Below are 20,302 nucleotides of genomic sequence, written 5' to 3' on the forward strand. Positions count from 1 at the left end.
GAGATGACTCACCAGGCAGACAAAACGTTTATCGTCGTTCGAAATAACGTGGATATCCAGTAGGTGATCCGCTAACGTGAACCAAGTCTTTTGGTTCTCTTTTTGCAAAGCAAGCAGCTTAGGAAACCTGCTGGGTAACACATTTTGAGGCAGCACCGGCAGACAGAGATCCGTGCGAGCAGAGCAGGACACCCCTGACACCAGAAGTTCAGTAACATTGGACGGTGCGTCGATCGAGGTCTGCGTGGGGGGGTGGCAGCATGTAACACATGGTGTGGAGTGTGCAGGTGCAAAAGCAGCATGGTGTATCCAAACTGCAGGCCGGGTGACAAACGTGGCACAAGTGTAAGGGCTGGTGCCGTTGCAACAGCGGGCAGAAGGTGGTCGCGGTGCAACCACATTCGGACTGACGTAATCGGCGTGGGCGGAATGGCCGGCGCCGTTACGAAAGTGGGCTTGACCAGTCGTGGTCACAAGCACAGTTAATAGGATGCGTGGCACTAGCACCGAAAGACACTGGTAGATCCATTGTTTAGAAAACAACGTGGGCTGGCTCACAAAGTCCGTTAATGATGAAGAAAAGCACGAAATACCCAGCGATCACATGACGACTTTGTCAGGGTCACCACTGTGGGTAGTCACGTAAGGCTGGTTGGTAATAACACACTTTAAATATCGTAAACGCCACAAGACTAATTCACTCATGACAAAGAATGTATCAGGAGGGATGAGTTGAGAAATGCTTTTTGGGATCCTTTCATAAGAAAGAACTGTCATTGGTTTGATAATGTTTCCAGTAACAGAAAAATTAGCCAGTACAGTGACAAAGTCTTTCCCTTTGCCAGGAGCAACAGTAAAAAAATTCTTATGGTTTTTTGGGCGTAAGACTCCTGCAATTTTTTGGCAACATTCAACTCCTGTCTCATCAGTGTTAAATATTCAGCTACCATCAAGGAGAATTTCCTGATAATTTTCTTCTTGAAAGTATTTTTCAAGCTCCTCGAGCCAACTTTCTATGAAGCCTTCAGTCAAACCTGCTTTTCCTTTCGATATGATTTCCGCATTACGACATGAAATAGCTGGATTTCTTTTAATAAATAGTTTCACCTATTTCTCTCCTGGCATATAATTTGTAAAGGGATTCTTCTTCCTGTATCCGCCATAAATTTGTGCACAGAATCTTTCACATATTCTGGACGCATTGGAAAACCAGTTTTTGCTTTTCCTAATATACAGTATTCCAGCAACTGGTCTTCTTGTGTTATTAAGATGTGGGTTGTCCCCATCTGCCTTCCTTCAATGCTTTTGGCACTTACCTTTGTTGATAACGTCGCTTTTGAAACATTGTGCTGTGCTGTGCTGTTTCACTGTAGGTTCAATTCTTCATCAGACATCTGTAAAAAAGAAAACAGACTATCAGGTTGATCTGAGGGAACAGATCCAGTCAACAGGAAATGACACTGCATCAAACACTTCTTTGAAGTTCTCATAGGCGCCTTCTTAACTGTTGTCTGGATTGGGACTTAAGTTTAAGAATAGAACTTATTGATACATATTTACTTTATACATGGTAATTATTTTGCATTTAGCTGAGTGGAATAATTTCTGGAAAAAATCTCACAAGCCATGTTTATTCAATGAGAACCTGTATCACTCCTTCCACTGAATGAACACACATTACATTTACATGCGAAATATTTTCTGAAGGCGAAAACGGAATTTTTGAAATCGTTTTTGCTGTCGTGTTTAGGTGTTATGGCTTGAAGCAGATTTGCTAGCCCAGTCAAATATGGCGCTTGGAAAACAGTTCTTCCACTTTCTGATTTAGTCAGTACGAGTTTACATGGGACCATGTGACCGAAAATCGACTGTGGAAGTGGAAATCCGGCACTTAGAACCCGACTTCCGCAACTGATTTTGAAATGTTTACGTGACCAACCAGAAGCGCGCGCGCGCGCGCGCGCGCACACTTCAAGGAGGAAGATGTCCTCGTCTGCGAACGAAGTACTAGCGCGCGAGGCGCTTCTCCTTCTGACATGGTGGTTTGGGGAGAAAAATTCTTGGCTTTATCGTATTTGCTTGACTTTGTGCTTTTTTTTATATAAGAGAAAGATCAAAGAATAGTAAGAGGGATAGTGCGAGAAGTAGAAAGCGAACGGTCTAAATGGCTGGCCGGTGGTTTCAGCAAGTCTCCGCTACGTCTGGTGATGGCCTTGCATGGTGTTCATTACTGAACTTGGCCCTGTTATTTCCCTAATTTTTGTCTGATTTCTTCCCTGACAAATGTCGTCGGGAAGCTTCTTCTTTCTCCTACCAGACCGGAGCTCTTCCCACACTCACATATCTATGATGTCAACTAGGTCGTCCCACTAGGAGGGCGTGAAAATAGGGTATGAGTTAATCGTGGCTAACTCTTTCTTCGTGACTGCTTCCACTAGCATGGTACGCCATCTGTATGTGCGTAGGTCGAGCGGTTGATGGGGGAGGGGAAGCTTAGGCTGGCCGGGTGGGGTGAAGGGGTATGGGAGGTCTGGGTAGGGGTATGACCCGTTTTGCAGTGACGTGGCAATGCTCTTGAGGACGGTCTGCACGTTGTCCACTCCAGGGAATGGTAACCACAGCTTCCTCTTCTTCGTTAGCTGCACAACTTGCGGGCAGTCAGGGGCGCGGTAGCACCATTGCTTGCAGCTGCCTCCTTGGGGGGCAGCCCAGGCGTCACATCGTCGGTGTCCATTGGCGCCGCCTCCCGCATTGCTGCAGGGGGCGGGGCGGCGGTTGTCTGCGTGGCCGCATCGACCCCCACCAGTCGACTCACAGGCGGGGCGGCGGCGGGAACCGGCGGCTGCTTCTTGATAGCTCGCAGCTCCTCGCGCAGCTGCTGGAGCTGGCGATGTACAGCTGCGAGCTCCTCCTTTAGTGCGGCCCTTTCGGCCGCAAAGGCGGCTTGGAAACCGGCCATAGCATGGTCGGTGGCGGCTTCTAGGCGGCGCGGCTCGCACCCCTCGCCGGAGCGGGGGGGGGGGGGGGCGAAGCGGCCGTCGTGGCGCTTGACGCCGCCTCAGGGCGTGGTGCGGCGGGTTGGCGGCGTGACTCCCTGAGGTAGCTGCAGCTACGCGAGTTGGCGGCGTGTCGCCCGCCGCAGTTCGCGCACCTGCTAGCCACCCCACGAGGCTTCGTGCAACTGCGGGTGTCGTGTGCCGCCGCGCATTTCAAGCACGCGACGGCGTTCTTGCACTCGCGCGCGGTATGCCCCAGCTGCTGGCAATTGTAGCACTGCAGGCTCTTGCTGTTCTGCTGCGTGCGCTTGCGCTTTGGCTGCCGTTGGCGGCCGCCATTGAACCCCATCGCATGGATGAGAGCTTCCAGTGCGGCGGCAATCTGCTTCCCTCTCCGTACAGCCATGGCGTTGGCGTGCGCGGTGACGGTGACGAAGTGAGCCGCAGCGAGTCGAGCAGCGGAATGCCAACCAGAAGCGGTATTGGGATATCACTTTACGTTATCCGGTATCGGAAGCGCCATGTAAACACAGTGGCTGGGTGTTCAGTAAGTGGTCAAAGGTACAGAGAATATTAAAAACTGAATGTAAAATATATTTGCCGAAGTGAGCGGTTTATTTAAGCTGATTTGGTTTCAAGAAGGTGTTAAAAACCCCAGTGAATTAAAAGACGTTCATTTGTCGTCAAATCTTGATTTTACTGTCCAGTTAGTAAACAACCCCCCCCCCCCCCCACCACCACCACCACCACCTCAAAATAAAACACTTCTGATTTATTTTTTATCGTTCCAAATGTTATATATATCCATTACAGTGTATACATACTATGCAAAACAAGCAACTATGTTTACCAAAATACGAATATTTGCAAGAAAATGACTTATGATGCAACCCTTAACTTAGTACTGGACAGCAGTAAACAATAGCTACAGGTGCATCAAAGAATCAAGTTGACGTCCAGTTAGCTGGCAGCCATATCCCAGTTTGTCTACACTCCTGGAAATTGAAATAAGAACACCGTGAATTCATTGTCCCAGGAAGGGGAAACTTTATTGACACATTCCTGGGGTCAGATACATCACATGATCACACTGACAGAACCACAGGCACATAGACACAGGCAACAGAGCATGCACAATGTCGGCACTAGTACAGTGTATATCCACCTTTCGCAGCAATGCAGGCTGCTATTCTCCCATGGAGACGATCGTAGAGATGCTGGATGTAGTCCTGTGGAACGGCTTGCCATGCCATTTCCACCTGGCGCCTCAGTTGGACCAGCGTTCGTGCTGGATGTGCAGACCGCGTGAGACGACGCTTCATCCAGTCCCAAACATGCTCAATGGGGGACAGATCCGGAGATCTTGCTGGCCAGGGTAGTTGACTTACACCTTCTAGAGCACGTTGGGTGGCACGGGATACATGCGGACGTGCATTGTGCTGTTGGAACAGCAAGTTCCCTTGCCGGTCTAGGAATGGTAGAACGATGGGTTCGATGACGGTTTGGATGTACCGTGCACTATTCAGTGTCCCCTCGACGATCACCAGTGGTGTACGGCCAGTGTAGGAGATCGCTCCCCACACCATGATGCCGGGTGTTGGCCCTGTGTGCCTCGGTCGTATGCAGTCCTGATTGTGGCGCTCACCTGCACGGCGCCAAACACGCATACGACCATCATTGGCACCAAGGCAGAAGCGACTCTCATCGCTGAAGACGACACGTCTCCATTCGTCCCTCCATTCACGCCTGTCGCGACACCACTGGAGGCGGGCTGCACGATGTTGGGGCGTGAGCAGAAGACGGCCTAACGGTGTGCGGGACCGTAGCCCAGCTTCATGGAGACGGTTGCGAATGGTCCTCGCCGATACCCCAGGAGCAACAGTGTCCCTAATTTGCTGGGAAGTGGCGGTGCGGTCCCCTACGGCACTGCGTAGGATCCTACGGTCTTGGCGCGTATCCGTGCGTCGCTGCGGTCCGGTCCCAGGTCGACGGGCACGTGCACCTTCCGCCGACCACTGGCGACAACATCGATGTACTGTGGAGACCTCACGCCCCACGTGTTGAGCAATTCGGCGGTACGTCCACCCGGCCTCCCGCATGCCCACTATACGCCCTCACTCAAAGTCCGTCAACTGCACATACGGTTCACGTCCACGCTGTCGCGGCATGCTACCAGTGTTAAAGACTGCGATGGAGCTCCGTATGCCACGGCAAACTGGCTGACACTGACGGCGGCGGTGCACAAATGCTGCGCAGCTAGCGCCATTCGACGCCAACACCGCGGTTCCTGGTGTGTCCGCTGTGCCGTGCGTGTGATCATTGCTTGTACAGCCCTCTCGCAGTGTCCGGAGCAAGTATGGTGGGTCTGACACACCGGTGTCAATGTGTTCTTTTTTCCATTTCCAGGAGTGTATATAAGGATGGGTTCACAGTAGCCCCGACAACGGTCTCCAGACGTCGTCGCCAAAGATTACTGGATAACATTGGCTGACAGCTTCGTCACTATGCGTCCGATCTCATTTGTTGGATTTTGACAGGACTGAGGTGGTTAGGTTAGAATCAGTTTTAGGAATGAAGTAGGTTATATTTTAACCTCCAAGTACAGGGTAGATACCGCGACGCCTCTGTGCTAGGAGGCGAGTGCTGCAGTGCAGATTTCGCTATTAAAAAAAAACATGTAAATGAGCTAAATCTGTCTCGAAAGGAACGTGGCAAGTACTGTACAATCTGTCCTCTGTTACTGGAATTATCAGACAAGTTTTACGAATATACGAGACGAAGGAAAAAACACCAAGCCACAAAAGGTAAAAACGCTTTAAGTTTGTGACACCACTTTCCTTCTCTCACCAACAATTAAAGCAAAGGGACCACCATGTTATAAACTAACTGGCTGTAATTGATGTTTTTCATATTTATATGCGTGATACACTGTACTAATGATCTCTCCAAAACACATTCTTCAGAATGTTGTTTATTATCTTACACTGGCAGGATGTGTGACTTAATTGTGTACAGTTTTTGCCAATGAGGTTTTGAGCACATAATGGTAATTTATATGGTGAAACTATGTGTGTCCATTATATGAAGAATGGATAAAATCTGCGTGTCTGCAAGCTAGTATTATCTAACTAATGAAAGATAAATTTGTGATTTCACAGCAACTCACTTTATTCTAAAAATGGTGAAAATTAATGCATTACTGGCAAGATATTCAGATAATAAGATTCTAGTACATTTCACTACATTCTAAACACTTGCCCAGTGGATTTGAGAAAGGAGGTAACAATATTCCTTGAGGCAGTATTATTTTAGATTTATTGTTGCTTTTAATAAAGAAAATCAACAATATGGTAAACTTTTAGTGTACTTGCACAGCTCCAAAATTCAGTATAGAAAAAATTAAAAATTTCATAGTATAAATAATTCAGGTACAAGAGCGAAAATATTAGATTTTAAATTAGTATTTACAGTGTCGTAAATAACATCTAATATATCACACAAAAACTTTGAAGCTTTACTTTTCAGAAAGTAGTATAGGTGTAATTATTAGAAAGACGTAATCAACAGATGGCAAATATCAATGTGTCACTTCTGGTTTTACTTGAACCAAAACTGCATCTTTAAAGTGAGAATTGGATTTTTTACTAGATCTCGAATCACACCTCTACGAGTAGGGGCATACTCGAAATCTGTTTTGCTGAATTTATTGTCGTTGTGCAAGCATTATTCAATATATATGTAAAATACAAACATAAAGTTTACTGTAAGATACTTTGAACACCTAAAGCACTACATTTGCAAACCACTTCACGTAACTCAATCACCAACCTACTGCAGTAAGCAGTAGTAACAATCTATGGACAGCTGATGTCCACCTTCCACAACCCAAAAGATTCATTACAGTAACTTTAAGTAAAAGATAAGCTATCGCTGTCACCTGAACAAATAATTTTTCAATTTTTACAGTTTACAATCCACACCTAAAATTTCTGATAAAGATTTTGCCTTCATGTGGTTTCCAATAAACCTGCAATTTCAGTCCATAGATTCCGAACTGTGTCCAGGTTATGATATTTTTTATGCTCGGGATGCCACAAACTCCGACTTTGACTAAACTTATCAATTTCTCGCAGCTAATGTTTCTTGTCGTGTCGGCTATTATGACCGAAAAAAAATTGATATGAATTTCGCCGGTTGTCGTACGAAATATGTAGGCCTTACGTTCGGACGACGAGGTCGGCTACATTGTGACCGCGCACGTAGTGGCGTACTGATTTGAAACGACCGGCCGTCGTCGATGGAATCCACCGATATCGGGCCAGTGTGACCACATCGTAAGAAAATTAAGTTCATCGAATTTGGGGGGGGGGGGGGGGGGTTCTTAAAGCGCAGTTATTAAATTTATATCTTCTTTGTTCATTCACTGGTGCCTGTTCACTGTACTGAGTAATAGTTACCCTGTCTTTTGTGCTGCCCTGTATGCAATTACTGTACCGACAGTCAATCAAATACCTGCCAACTTTTGCCAGAACATCATCCTATGAGAATAATGTAATTCACTGCGTCATACGGTGCAATATAACACCAGAAGAAAATCGCTTGAATCAGTTTTCAAGATCAAACTAAACGTATTTCTAGTAAGTCATTTTGTCGCTGCGCAGGAATTTCTGAATATTCAAAATCAGTACCGTAATCGCTCTTTAGATGTACGCACTTTAACTAACGTAAGATGTTAAAAATATGTAGGCCTATATACTTTTTTATTTGTTGATACAATTTTGAGGCGCTTCTATAAATAAATAGACACGAAATGTCTGTTTTGTGCGTGTATTATTTCGCGTGTGGGCCCCAGGCAGCTGACCAGTACCTACCTAGTCAACCAAAAAACGCTGAAAAAACACACATACACTATCAGCTATTACGTGCCGAATCCTACAGTATTTCTAAACCTGATCAGTGAAACGCCTAGGTTTATATGCTGCAAGTAGATATTCTCTGCTGACACGGTATGGAATTGTATAATACATTTCGGCACAAATAAAGCGAAACATGTTATAAATTTATAAGCAATCATTCTTCCTAGATTTAGTCCAATAATATTTATCGAAATGAAACAGAACTCTTTTTCTCGCCGGTATTCAAGTGTAAGTTGGCAACATGTTGGAACTTATAAAGTGGACAATGTGATCTCGTGACAGGGATTATTGTTTATCGCGCTCATATGGATAGGTAAACCTGTGAATAATAGGTACCAGGTATTCTATTCGTAATATTATCCGTGATAATGTAAACAATAATTACAATACATACACACATACTTTCTTGCCCTACCTTGCCGCATGTTCTGTAGTTAAATCCGTTAGACGCACGTAAATGTGAATTTATTCCAGATTTAAAACATTGATTTAGCCTTTTCGTTATTCTTGCGAAGTCTTAAAGGACGATAGCCCACAAAAAACCTCAGCATAAACTTTTCAGCACTCACTACGATACTGGTACTTGTCAACCGTAAGTTGACATTAGTTTCCAAATTTTTGCAAATAATAGTGGTCCAATTTTGTGCAGGTATGCCCGGAACCATTGAGGAATGTGTTGTTGTCACCGGTTTTGGGCCTTTTCAAGGCCACGACATCAATGCAAGCTGGGAGGCGGTGAAACTTTTGCCAGAACTCGAATCTGAAGAACAACTTGGAGTGAAACTGATAGTAATGAAGCTTCCTGTTGCGTACGAAGATGTTGTTAAAATGATCCCAGCAATTTGGACAGAACACAAACCAATGGTTCGTAAGTGATATGGTCATCGTTATACTTGTTTTTTGTATGCTGCTTTCAGGGTTAACTTCCGTTGGTAAGAGATTCAGCATTAAATAAGGGGAGCAAAGCCGTTTACTAGCTATTTCAAACGCAGGATCAATAATGTACTAATCTATTTTTGATACCTCACTTGCAGACACTATATATACTGACAATAAATTATCTCCAGATATTATCCTCACTAGTCTTCCGTATTATACACTGACATAGGTAAACATAGATTTCTCCCAGCAACTATAATTGATACAAATAGTTTTGGATTTACAGTCTTTCTGGTCTCATAGAATGTCCATCTGTGACTTACAAAACACTTACCTTACAGGAAACTTCCACTGCAATACTTAAGTAAATCAAAGCAGTTACCGAAATAATACTGAGGGCACAGTGGTTAGCACACTGGACTCTCATTCGGCAGGATGACAGGTGAAACCCAGTTTTCTGTGATTGCCCTATATCACTTCAGGCAAATGCCAGGACAGTTCCTTTGAAAGGGCACTGCCAACTTCCTTCCCCATCCTTCCCTAGGCTGATGGGACCAATGACCTCACTGTTTGGCCCACTCCCCTTTACCAACCAACCAACAAAAATAATAGCTCAACAATACACTGATTGGCATCCAACAAAAATTGCGTCTTTTGCCTCATGTTGTTATAAAAGATGAAATGAATGTGGCTAGGGTCTCCCGTTGGGTAGACTGGTCGCCGGTGCAAGTCTTTTGAGTTGACGCCACTTTGGTGACTTGCACGTCAATGGGGATGAGATGATGATGATGATGATGATGATGATGATGATGATGATAAAGACAACACAACATCCAGTCCCTGAGCAGAGAAAATCTCCGACCCAGCTGGGAATCGAACCTGGGCCCCTTAGCATGGCATTCCGTCACGCTGACCACACAGATATTGGGGCGGACATGTTGTTCATGTCACTCACAGTGTTCTTATTACACTAACCATATGCACAGAATACGAGGTGGATAAAACTCGGCACATTTTAAACATTTATCATCGCTAAAATATTTAAAAACACACAGCATCTTGCTCAAAAGGCCATATCCATATACATATTGCTTACGTATTTGTACCATGTAGCAAGCACCTGTAAGCAATATGTATATGGACATGGCCTTTTGGACAAGATACTGTGTTTTTTTAAATATTTTAGCAATGATAAATGTTTGTAATGTGCTGAGATTTTTTTAATATTGAATTTTCATATCGATCTCAGGACAGTGGCTGTGCTTTTTGAACGTACAGTTGCTGGCGTGTTTCAGTTCTCTGTTCTATGCCAGAACTATTGCTGGAGGTTCCTTATACTTTATGCCAAGATATTATTGCATTTGAAAACCGGTGTTCCTTGTAAGTGACAGTTGGATCTACCATATAACACATGATGGGGAGGACACATTTGCAAGCTACAATCACAATGAATCTTGACCAGTGAAACTGGAAGATAATGTGATTCACTATGCAACATCTGCATATGTAATTTTCATGCCTTTGTTAAAACATTTAAAAGTGACAGCCTTATACGGTAACTGTTGAATGTGGCAATTCCAATATTTGACAAAGGGATGATAAAATTGCTATAACTAATGCAGTATCTATTATATCTGTGTGTCAGTTTAATTATGTTGCAGTTTGTTAGTGTATCTGCCAGAAATCTTATTTTCTGCAAGTTCCACACCTTTGCAAACTCACAAGAAAATAGGGTGAAATCCTGTGAGTCAGATTGTTAAAAAAAATAGAGGCACATTACCTGTTTCTGGTGTGATGAAATATAACAGTTTGTAAGTGTAATGGTAATGTTTCTATTCTGTTGTAACTTGCTGGATGGAATACAACCAATGGAAAGAGTATAAAGATAACCATCCACCATATAGTTGAGGCTTTGTTTGATAGACAGGCATGTAATCAACATTTCACATGTAGCTAAACTTTTGGGCAGCGTTCTTCCTTAGAACTAAAACACACACACACACACACACACACACACACACACACACACACACACACACAAACTCTAATGTCAGAATGCAGAGACCCAACTGATACTAAAAATATCTGACTATGTATGATGGAGGCATTTCACAAACTGATTTCTGTCACTGAAATTGATTTGTTTTCTCTTTTTCATCACTCTTGAAGCCTGTGTCATTATCCTGTAACTGACAAGACAGTTATTGTAAATTTCTTCTTTTATATCACAGCCCATTCCCATTCTTTTGTTCAAAATTTAGTTGGGGGTCATCTCAAGTTTGTAATCAGTATCAGCAACTGCTAGATTGCTATTGTCATGTGAGTATTAGTCTCAATGCATTAACTAAATTTCTTTTTGTTCATCAGACTATTTGTAAGCTTCCACCGAGTGATATAGAGCAGTGCTACGATATTTGACTCACTTTCAGGCTAGCAGTTCAGATCTTCATTAGGCCATCATGATGTAGGATTCGGACATTATGATTTAGGTCTTCCATTGGCTCCCGAAACCGCTTAAGGAAAATGCTGGGATGGTTACGTTGATTAACCTTAAGGAAAATGAACACAGAAATGCTTTGAACAAGCAGTGGGGGGAATGCAGTCATCCATGGACAAAAGCTTCAGCATCAGTCTCATTTCTTTTGTTTTATAGGCAATACTTTCCAGCAGAGCATGAACACATCTGTGGTATACAGCTCATCCACTGACACTGAGTTGAGCAGTTTTCATGGAACTTTTGATATTGTGAGGACACACTTAAAAGATGAGAAATAGGCACATGCTTAACACACCATGACAAAGAATTCAATTTTATTGCAAGCTACCCTGTTATACTTTTCCCCAGATCTTATACACAGTTGAACAGAATTTTTTTTAAAAAAATCAGCTACTTGTATGGGTTAAAATACCAGATGGTAAAACTATTGGGTTGTGTTTAATATTACAACATAACGACAGTTTTTCCTTTTGCTGTAAATAATTTGCCTCATCATTTTGCATTACTTTCTAAACTGATGGTTCAGAATTCAGACCTGTCAGCATCTTTCTTCTGGAATTAAAATTATTACATTCTTCTTGAAGTCTAAAGGTATGTCACGTGTGTCATATGGAATAATTTAGTCATGGCTGGCTCTCCCAAAGATCTCAGTTATTCTGAGGGAAAGCCATCTACTCTAAGTGTCTGTTTCAACTTAGGTCTTCCACTGCTCTGTCAGATTCTTTTGTAGCATCATATCTCGTACCTCAGCTTCATCTAATTCCTCTTCCCTTTGTAAATTATTGCCTTCCTAGTTCATTTCCCTTGTACAGCTTTTCTGTATATGTTTTCCACTTTTCCCTTCATTGCTGAGCATGGTTGCCATCTGAGATCTAGATATTCAAACTGCTGCTTCTCTTTTCTATAAACAGCATCTATTTTATCCCCAGTTATACATGCTTCTATAGTCTTGCATTTGTATTGTAGGCCTAGCTTTTCCTGCTTTGCCATTTTGCATTTCCTGTCAACCTCATTTTTTAGATGCCTGCATTCCCTTTCACCTGCCTCATTTGTTGCATTTTCATACTTCCTCCTCTTGCCAATCAAATTCAATATCTTCTGTTATCCAGAGAATTTTAATAGACCTTTTTATGCGATTGATCCTCTGTTGCCTTCTCTTACATCTCTCAAAGCTACCTATTCTTCTATTGTACTCTTTTTGCCCTTTTTTCAGTCCAACATTGCCCAATGCTCCCTTTGAAATCGTCAATAACACCTGTTTCTTTCAATCTATCCAGGTCCAATCTCTTCAATTTCCTACCGTTTTGTAAATTCTTCAGTTCATAACCAATAAATTATTGTCAGAGTCCACATATGCCCCTGGAAACATCTTACAGTTTAAAATCTGGTTCCAAAATCTCTGTTTTACCATTATGTAATCAATCTGGAATCCAGCAATGTCTCTCCATGTCTCTTCCACATTTACAACATTTTTTTGTGTTTCTTAGAATTACACCAGGCAGCTTCCTCTTTCATTCCCATCCTCCAGTCCACATTCTCCTATTATTTTTCCTACTCTTCCTACTACCAAATTTCAGTCACCCATCACAGTTAAATTTTCCTCTCCCTTAGCTCTCTGTAGGATTTCTCTTATCTCATCATACTTTTTTTTTTCTATTTCTTTATCATTTACAAAACTAGTTGGCATATAAACTTGTGCTGCTATAGTGGTTGTTGACTTTGTTTCTATCTCAGCTACTATAATATCTTCACCAGAATGGCTACTCAGACTTGGGAAAAAAATTTGTTGAGGATTCCAGTTGGGGTGTGGGAGGAGAGGGGGCAGCATACCACGATAACTACTTTTCTTTCCTCTCAGTTCAACTATACCAGCCATAAGCAGTTTTTAAACATTGGTAATTTATATGGAATAATATTCATATAACACACGTTAAAATATTAAGTATTTTAAAATTAAGTATTTCCAAATGCCCATTCACACCTCATCCGATTGACCTGGACTGACGAGGGTGGCATGCTAGGGTAGTCTGGGCTGTTGTGTAAAGCCACTGTGCCAGGGTGGCGTAGGGGTAGCGCATCTTGCCTAGTGAGCAGGAGATCCAGGATTGAATCCCAGCCTTGGTGCAAACTTTCATTTGTCGCTTCAAACTGCATATATACATAATAAACATTTGAGACTTGAAAAGGTCTCTAGAACCATATAATTTCATTTGAGACTCTTCTTGCTGATTAAAATCTCTTCTTTGATGTTAGTAACACATTGTTGTATATAGTGTGGATAATGGAGCATGATATAAAAATGTTCTGATTTTCCACAAAAGTGTTGCATTTATTGTTGCTGAAGATGTGATTTAGTTGATACACTTGTGGGAGAAAAATGATGATGCATGTCAGTAACTACTACACCATCTAAATTATATCCAGTACAAAAAATTAAAATTATTTATAATGTTATGTTGAATGATACAAGTTGGTAGCGTTTTACAGTACAGTGTTTCGTCTCGCGTCTTTTTCCGTGTACATTTGACTCCAAATGAAAGAGAGAAAAAGTTGCAGTCAGCTGCAGATGCATATGAATTTCTAGTTAGAAATTAGCAAAATAATAAAGTATATAATGTTAAGTACTTGGATGGTTAAAAAATCTACTCATCAAGCAGTGGCAGGTAAACACACACAAAAAGGATATTAAGTATGCGAGCTTTTGGAGCCAATAGCTCCTTCTTCTGGCAGAAGGGTTGAATAGGAAGGATGAGGGGTGAAGAAAAAGGATTGGTGAGGTTTAGGAGAAGGGATGGACTTCAGAAAGGTCACCCAGAACCCCAGGGTGTGGTAAGTCTCCCCAGATCTGTGATTCTGGGCGACTTCACCCCTCTTCCTTCCCCTTCACCCTCCTGCTTGAAGAAGAGGCCACTGGCTCCAAAAGCTCGCATACGTAATACTTTTTTATTTTTGTGTCTGCTGCCGCTGTTTGGTGAGAATTTTTTTATGTATCCAATTATATTTTCAAAAATTGATTATTTTTGTTGAAGCATATAATTTGCTTACTTGCAGTAATTATTGTGGCAACTAATGGACACTGGAAAGTCTTAGTTGGAATAAAATCTGCTGGAAAGAGTAAAGCTAACTAAAACACACACACCCACTGTCACACTCCTGATCTGTTCCCTTGCTGATGCCCCTCTTTCCCATCACTCTGTCTTTGCTCTTCTCGCCCACACTCCATTTGCTACAACCCCTCTCATTCCTGTCTCACAGCACCAGGATAAAGTAGCCCCTTCTCTCTCTCTCTCTCTCTCTCTCTCTCTCTCTCTCTCTCTCTCTCTCTCTCATATGTGGCGGTGAGGGGAATTTTCACTGAAAGAGAGAGACTGACTCATTGTTACAGTTGAAATGTTGTTAGATTGGTCTGCACTTTGATGGTAAAATGTAAGATAATATTGGCCACTTGTCACCAAGAATTTCAATATGTTTTTTTAATTATTCAAGACAAGGCAACTATCATGCAAGTTACAAAGTCATACTTCTTTTTTTCTCTGTACCTTAAAGACATCCTCTGATATTTCTTTGTGAAAGCTTTAAAATAACTGCTTCATAAAGCTGTAGCCTTTCCTTGTAAGATGAGATGGCCCTTTGGTCTGCTACTGTACCTGAAAGTGTGAGGCCCACAAAATTTCTTTTAGCCAACTGCTCAGCAGTCTATATTTTACATGACAGTATCAGCTGGCTGCATCAATAAAATATGGTAGGACTTGCACTTTGAGATAAAAAAAAATTGAAGAATATTGTGTTTCAAAGATGGGTATGAGCAATGCCTACTAAGTATCTCTTTATCACATTTTATTATGTTTATGAGGGTGTGCCATTTTCTTTGTTGTGCTGTTAACAATTTAGGTTTAGATAAGTACTAATTTTGTTTGTGGGATTAGTCAATTAGCTTTAATTCTGTGTTAGCAGAACAAACAAACAATAACAAATGTTAATTTAAAAATATAATTTTTGAACTTGGTTATTTCTAATATCCGATTCCTTAACCCCTTAACCTACAACCATGTGCGAGACTAGTGGTTCAGTATTTGGGCTAAATGTGACTATCACAAACCTGGCTGGTGGTACATTGGTCAGTCAAAATGTAAATTGTACGAGCAAGGCCTTTTGTATGTTGATCAGGTAAAGTTTGCGCAAAGAATAAAAAAAAGTAGTGAAACAATGTGGGTCTGCAAAAGATGCAAAGTTCCATTACATGTACCCATATGTTTTGAATGATAGAACACCCCAGTGGATTATTGATTTGTGTTGTTGCATTTTTTAAAACTGTTTATATTTACAAGAATTGGATACAAATGGTATTGATTTATATTATATTGTATTAATTGATGATAAATATTTTGTGGTATTTCTAACACTATTATTACATGAGATTAAGATTATGATTATGTATCAGGTATTTCACAAAATTAATCCAGCTGGATCTTACATATGTACTTACATTGCGTAAGTTGTGCATGATTGGTGGAACCAATTTGCCGAACGAAGAAATGGTTTGAAGGCCAGGCAGCAGTGTTTATATTTTGGGCCTGAGCCATTGGGACATAAATCATACGTTACGTGGTTAAAATATAGCCATACTGAATGTTGATAACTCAGAAAATCTTCGTATGTATTATATCAGACCCCTGAGGTATTTTGTGCTTACTATAGTGTGGTATTCTCTTACTTCCAAATACTGCATAAGTAACACATTCCAAGCTCAGAACATTTTTAAGGCATCAAGAATCTTAGCACCCACAGTCTTTTAGCTTCCAGCTGTTCACAGTGTTTATTTACTGATTGAACTTGTGGTATACATTACAGTTAGTTATCCATGTTGGTGTATCTGGTCTGGCAGACAAAATAACTCTTGAGAAAGTGGCACACAGATCAGGATACAAAAAAGCTGATATTTTTGGCCAGTTACCAGCAGAAGGCGAATGTTGCCTTGGTTGCAGCGATGAAGCTTGTTCCTCATTGGATGTTGAGCAGATATGCTGTAAACTGAATGAAAGCGAATGTGGACTTACTTCTTCTGTTTCATCAAATGCAGGAAGGTGAATTTGCATTTCTTTTTAATATTTCATTTACAAAAGCATTAAAAGTTTTTTTTCCTTAATTGCAGACACAAATATCATTGCAGTTGTAGACCGAAAACAAGTTCAAGACATGATGATGATGTGCTATCTACCCCAGTGATCACTTCCGAAAATTTAAGGTGTGTGTGTGTGCGTGTGTGTGTATGTATGTGTGTGAGAGAGAGAGAGAGCACATTATTATTATTATTTATATATGAGATTGGTGCTTTGTTTTTGAGCTGAGTAGTTGTAATGTGTTTACTACTGAAATCGGAATGCTAGTTTCTCTGTGAACTCTGAGACCTGTATTAAGTTTCCTTTACGTATGATGAAATACTGTATTAAGTTTCCTTTATGTATGATGAAATACTGCATTTATGTTATCAAAAATTACTGATATTTTCATCCCCCCCTCCCAAACAGCCTGAGGGATGGGGAGGAATATGAGAGTTTTGGATGATCATCTCTTATGGTTTAAACACTTTTTAAAATATTTCTGCAACTCCTTTCATAATAGTGTATTGACACACTAATAGTGACATATGACTGAACATTCCACAATCGGTAATATAAATTCAGTGACATACTGAAACATCTGATTTTGGGCCATCTCTTAAATTTCCCAAATGTCGTAAGGTGGTGCAAGCATGCTCAAAAAGTGAAGGGTATATGTGTAGGAACTAAGAGAAGGTTTCACATAGGCTGAAACAGTGCTGCAAATGTGGGGAAAATGCTATCTTTCAAATCTCTGGTAAATAAAGTACTAAGGTTAAGTGTGTAGTTTGGCTCTCACCATACACAAATAAGAGTAGAAGCATAGGTACATGAGAACAGTAATAGAAAACCAGAATGGAATGTAACAATATTAGGGGAGGAAAGTTGCTACTCACCATATAGCGGAGACGCTGAGTCGCGATAGGCACAACAAAAAGATTCACATAATTATAGCTTTCGGCCATGTAGGGCTTTGTCAGCAATAGATACACATACACATACACACACACTCATGCAAACACAACTTGCACACACGTCTGCTGTCTCAGAGAACAGAGTTGTCTGAGACAGCAGACGTGTGTGCAAGTTGCATTTGTGTGTGTGTGTGTGTGTGTGTGTGTGTGTGTGTGTGTGTGTTTGCTGACTAAGGCCTTAATGACCTAAAGCTGTAATTGTGTGAATCTTTTTGTTGCGCCTATCGCGACTCAGCATCTCCGCTATATGGTGAGTAGCAACTTTCCTTCCCTAATATTGATAACAGTAATAAAAAAAATGTTTTTCCTAGTCTTACTGTTCGATCTTGACCATAGTGCATCATAGGGCATGGAAGAACATAACAAAATGATATATACTTGACATTTCAAATGAACAAAAGCTAGTGCCATTGAAGTTAAATAATTATATTTAATAGAACATTTACATTATTTAAAAATTTACTGGTACTTGCTAAACTGAGTTGACTACTAAGTGAGTGCTTTGTGATCAACATGAAATTACAAGTTGTACCCTTCCCTGTCTATTGTTGCATTACAATTGTGCTATGAACGATGGCAAGACTGTGAAACTGGAACAGGCTCTTTGAGCATATTGTCAGGCAATTGGCAAATCATGGCTGATCAGGACACAAACAGTGAAATGAAGACCATGAGTAATGGAATAGCCCCATAAACAAGAATCTGAATGTAGCATCTCAACATATGAACATATGCTCCTTTTCAGTGTGCAAACACACATATAGAAACCAAAGCTACAATGTCTCTGAGCTACAGCCGAAATCGTAGTCAAGATGCTGAGGTGAATGTGCAGGATATGGAATGGGCAGAAGAGAGGATAAGAATATCACACCAAAGAAAGTTCCTCCTTGTAGGCAGAAGTTTGCCTCTGTATCCTCACAATATGCTACTATCCCTGCATACACAAAGATAAGTTATCTTGCATATGCATGTCCCTCAACAGCTCCAGCAGATAATGTCCAGATATCTTTGCACATTCCAAGAAAAAAATTTTCTGAAGGAGATTTGAAAAATTAACTTACACAGTTATACTTCTTACTTCATCTTTGATGCAACAATTTGGTGTTGAAGAAACAAAAGTTAGACTTAAGTTCTTGTTCGTGCATGTATCTAATTTCAAAGGAGTAAAAGAGGATTTTTATAATATTCTCAATTTAAAAACGATTACCATTAAGAATGGCTGTAACATTGTAAAAAAATGTTGCCCTAATTATCTACAATTTGCCTTATTTTTAACCTTCGTGATATTAAGTTATTGTCAGATTTATGGTTTTAGAAAAAAATCCTACTTGCCAAGAAGCAGCTAGGCACAGACACAAAAAAAGGTGATACACTCTCCAAGTCAGAGGTCAATCAACAGGAAAGGGAAGGAAAGGAAAGAAAAGGGTTGAGAAAGCAATATTATTCTAAGGTTAAGTATGAAAATCATCTACAACCCCATTTAAGTTACTTTTAGCTGGACACTGCAGAATGACAGGGAATCACTGATGAAATACTGTGAACAGGTGATACAGGAAACCAGAAGATGAGTTAACACACACAGAAAATACAATCGCACAGCACACACTTAAGCATGCTAGCCTTGGCACCTACTTCATATATACAATGTTTTTCTCCCTTGTAGTTTTTTACAAATATAAATTTCCCTTATAGCAGATACTTGGTACCAACCAACCAACTATATTCATCTCATTTATATAATGTAGCCACACACTTCTGTTACCTGTTGTTAGCATTTCATTATTGATTTTCCTCTGAACCTGCTGTGCTCTTCTTTCACAATATCCAAGATGAAGAAGTATCATCTAACCTGATTATTTTGTTTCTGCCAACTCTATCTTCTCTGTTTACAATAGTCAATACTTCTATCTACAACACCCTTTTTTTCCTCTTTTGCCTGGGCCTATGTCAGCTGTCAGCTGGTGAGTATTTTCTACTTTTTTGTGATTTTAATTTTTGTGTATGCTTCAGTGTCAAGTGTTTATGAAAAGCTCAGTTACATAAATCCTAAGTTTTTCATTTTCTTTTCCAGGTATCTATGCGAGTTCACGTACTATTCCTCATTAAGCATTGATGATTCCCGAACACTCTTTATTCATGTACCTGATTTAAATAAGCCTTACTCAGCACTAGAGCTTGCCAGAGGAATAAAACAAATAATAAGTATCATTCTTAATGACATACGTGGCACAGACCAAACCACAAATCATCCGTAGATGATACATTCAAAATTCAGAGCATCATCTTAAGTAACCAAGGATGTTTAAGCATAACGAGATCATCATCACATTGAAACTAAAGTATATCTACGGTTGCTGGAATGATCAGTAGATGCAAAGGGGTTATTCATTCCAAGATCTGATGCCCACATTCTGTTAAGAGAATGGATATTCATTTATGAACAATTACTGATATTTAAAAAAATATATTTGGTGGGACTTCACATATCACAGAGGTAGAGTTATTCACAAATTTGGAATTTTGTTAACAGAGGTGCCACATTGAACTTGATATCACGACAGTAAGGCCTGCGTAAAACTCCTGCTGCATGTGTAAGTTGTAATGCACAATCTGGATGGGCACCTCCAGGGAGTAGAGTGCACTCCCTCTCGAATATTGCTGCTAAACCATCCAGCAGTTCAATGAATCCAAATGATATTGCAGCTCTTTTCAACCTGTTTAACTCCTGCAACAGTTAAAGAAGTATTAATTGTCTGAAAGAATATGCTTACTACCAGTGCACAGTGCAGTCAATAACATGTTAGCACATCAAAGTCTTAACAAAGTTCCAATTATTTTTCTGGGATATGATAATATGTATTTTAAAGTGTGAGAATTTTATCATGCATTCTCTTTGAGGAAAATATTGAAATAAATTTTAAATGTTGCCTATATTGTCTGC

The 20,302-nt window shown here is 40.8% G+C and overlaps 2 protein-coding genes across 9 annotated transcripts in view; one reads left to right on the forward strand and one right to left on the reverse strand.

Moving 5' to 3' along the window:
* The first annotated feature begins 7,471 nt into the window (after positions 1 to 7,471).
* On the forward strand, positions 7,472 to 20,292 carry LOC126263732 (pyroglutamyl-peptidase 1). Of its 5 annotated transcripts, none has more exons than XM_049960901.1 (4): positions 7,472 to 7,633; positions 8,562 to 8,776; positions 16,140 to 16,372; positions 19,433 to 20,292. In XM_049960901.1, exons 2-4 carry the CDS (start codon positions 8,564 to 8,566, stop codon positions 19,614 to 19,616), a joined length of 630 nt encoding a protein of 209 aa, XP_049816858.1. In that variant the 5' UTR covers positions 7,472 to 7,633; positions 8,562 to 8,563; the 3' UTR covers positions 19,617 to 20,292. The 5 variants fall into 5 exon arrangements, with proteins under 5 accessions (XP_049816858.1, XP_049816857.1, XP_049816856.1 ...); XM_049960900.1 differs by lacking the exon at positions 7,472 to 7,633 and adding an exon at positions 7,889 to 8,002; XM_049960899.1 differs by lacking the exon at positions 7,472 to 7,633 and adding an exon at positions 8,100 to 8,244.
* LOC126263731 (integrator complex subunit 14) overlaps positions 19,810 to 20,302 on the reverse strand; it is a 63,826-nt gene continuing 63,333 nt past the window's right edge. For all 4 annotated transcript variants that reach the window (XM_049960896.1, XM_049960897.1, XM_049960893.1 and 1 more), the window contains one exon: positions 19,810 to 20,086. In XM_049960896.1, coding sequence (XP_049816853.1) covers positions 19,862 to 20,086 — 225 coding nt within the window. In that variant the 3' untranslated portion in view covers positions 19,810 to 19,861. The remainder of the gene's footprint in view (positions 20,087 to 20,302) is intronic.

Source organism: Schistocerca nitens, chromosome 6 (assembly GCF_023898315.1).
Source record: "Schistocerca nitens isolate TAMUIC-IGC-003100 chromosome 6, iqSchNite1.1, whole genome shotgun sequence".
NCBI classification, from domain to species: Eukaryota; Metazoa; Arthropoda; class Insecta; order Orthoptera; family Acrididae; genus Schistocerca; species Schistocerca nitens.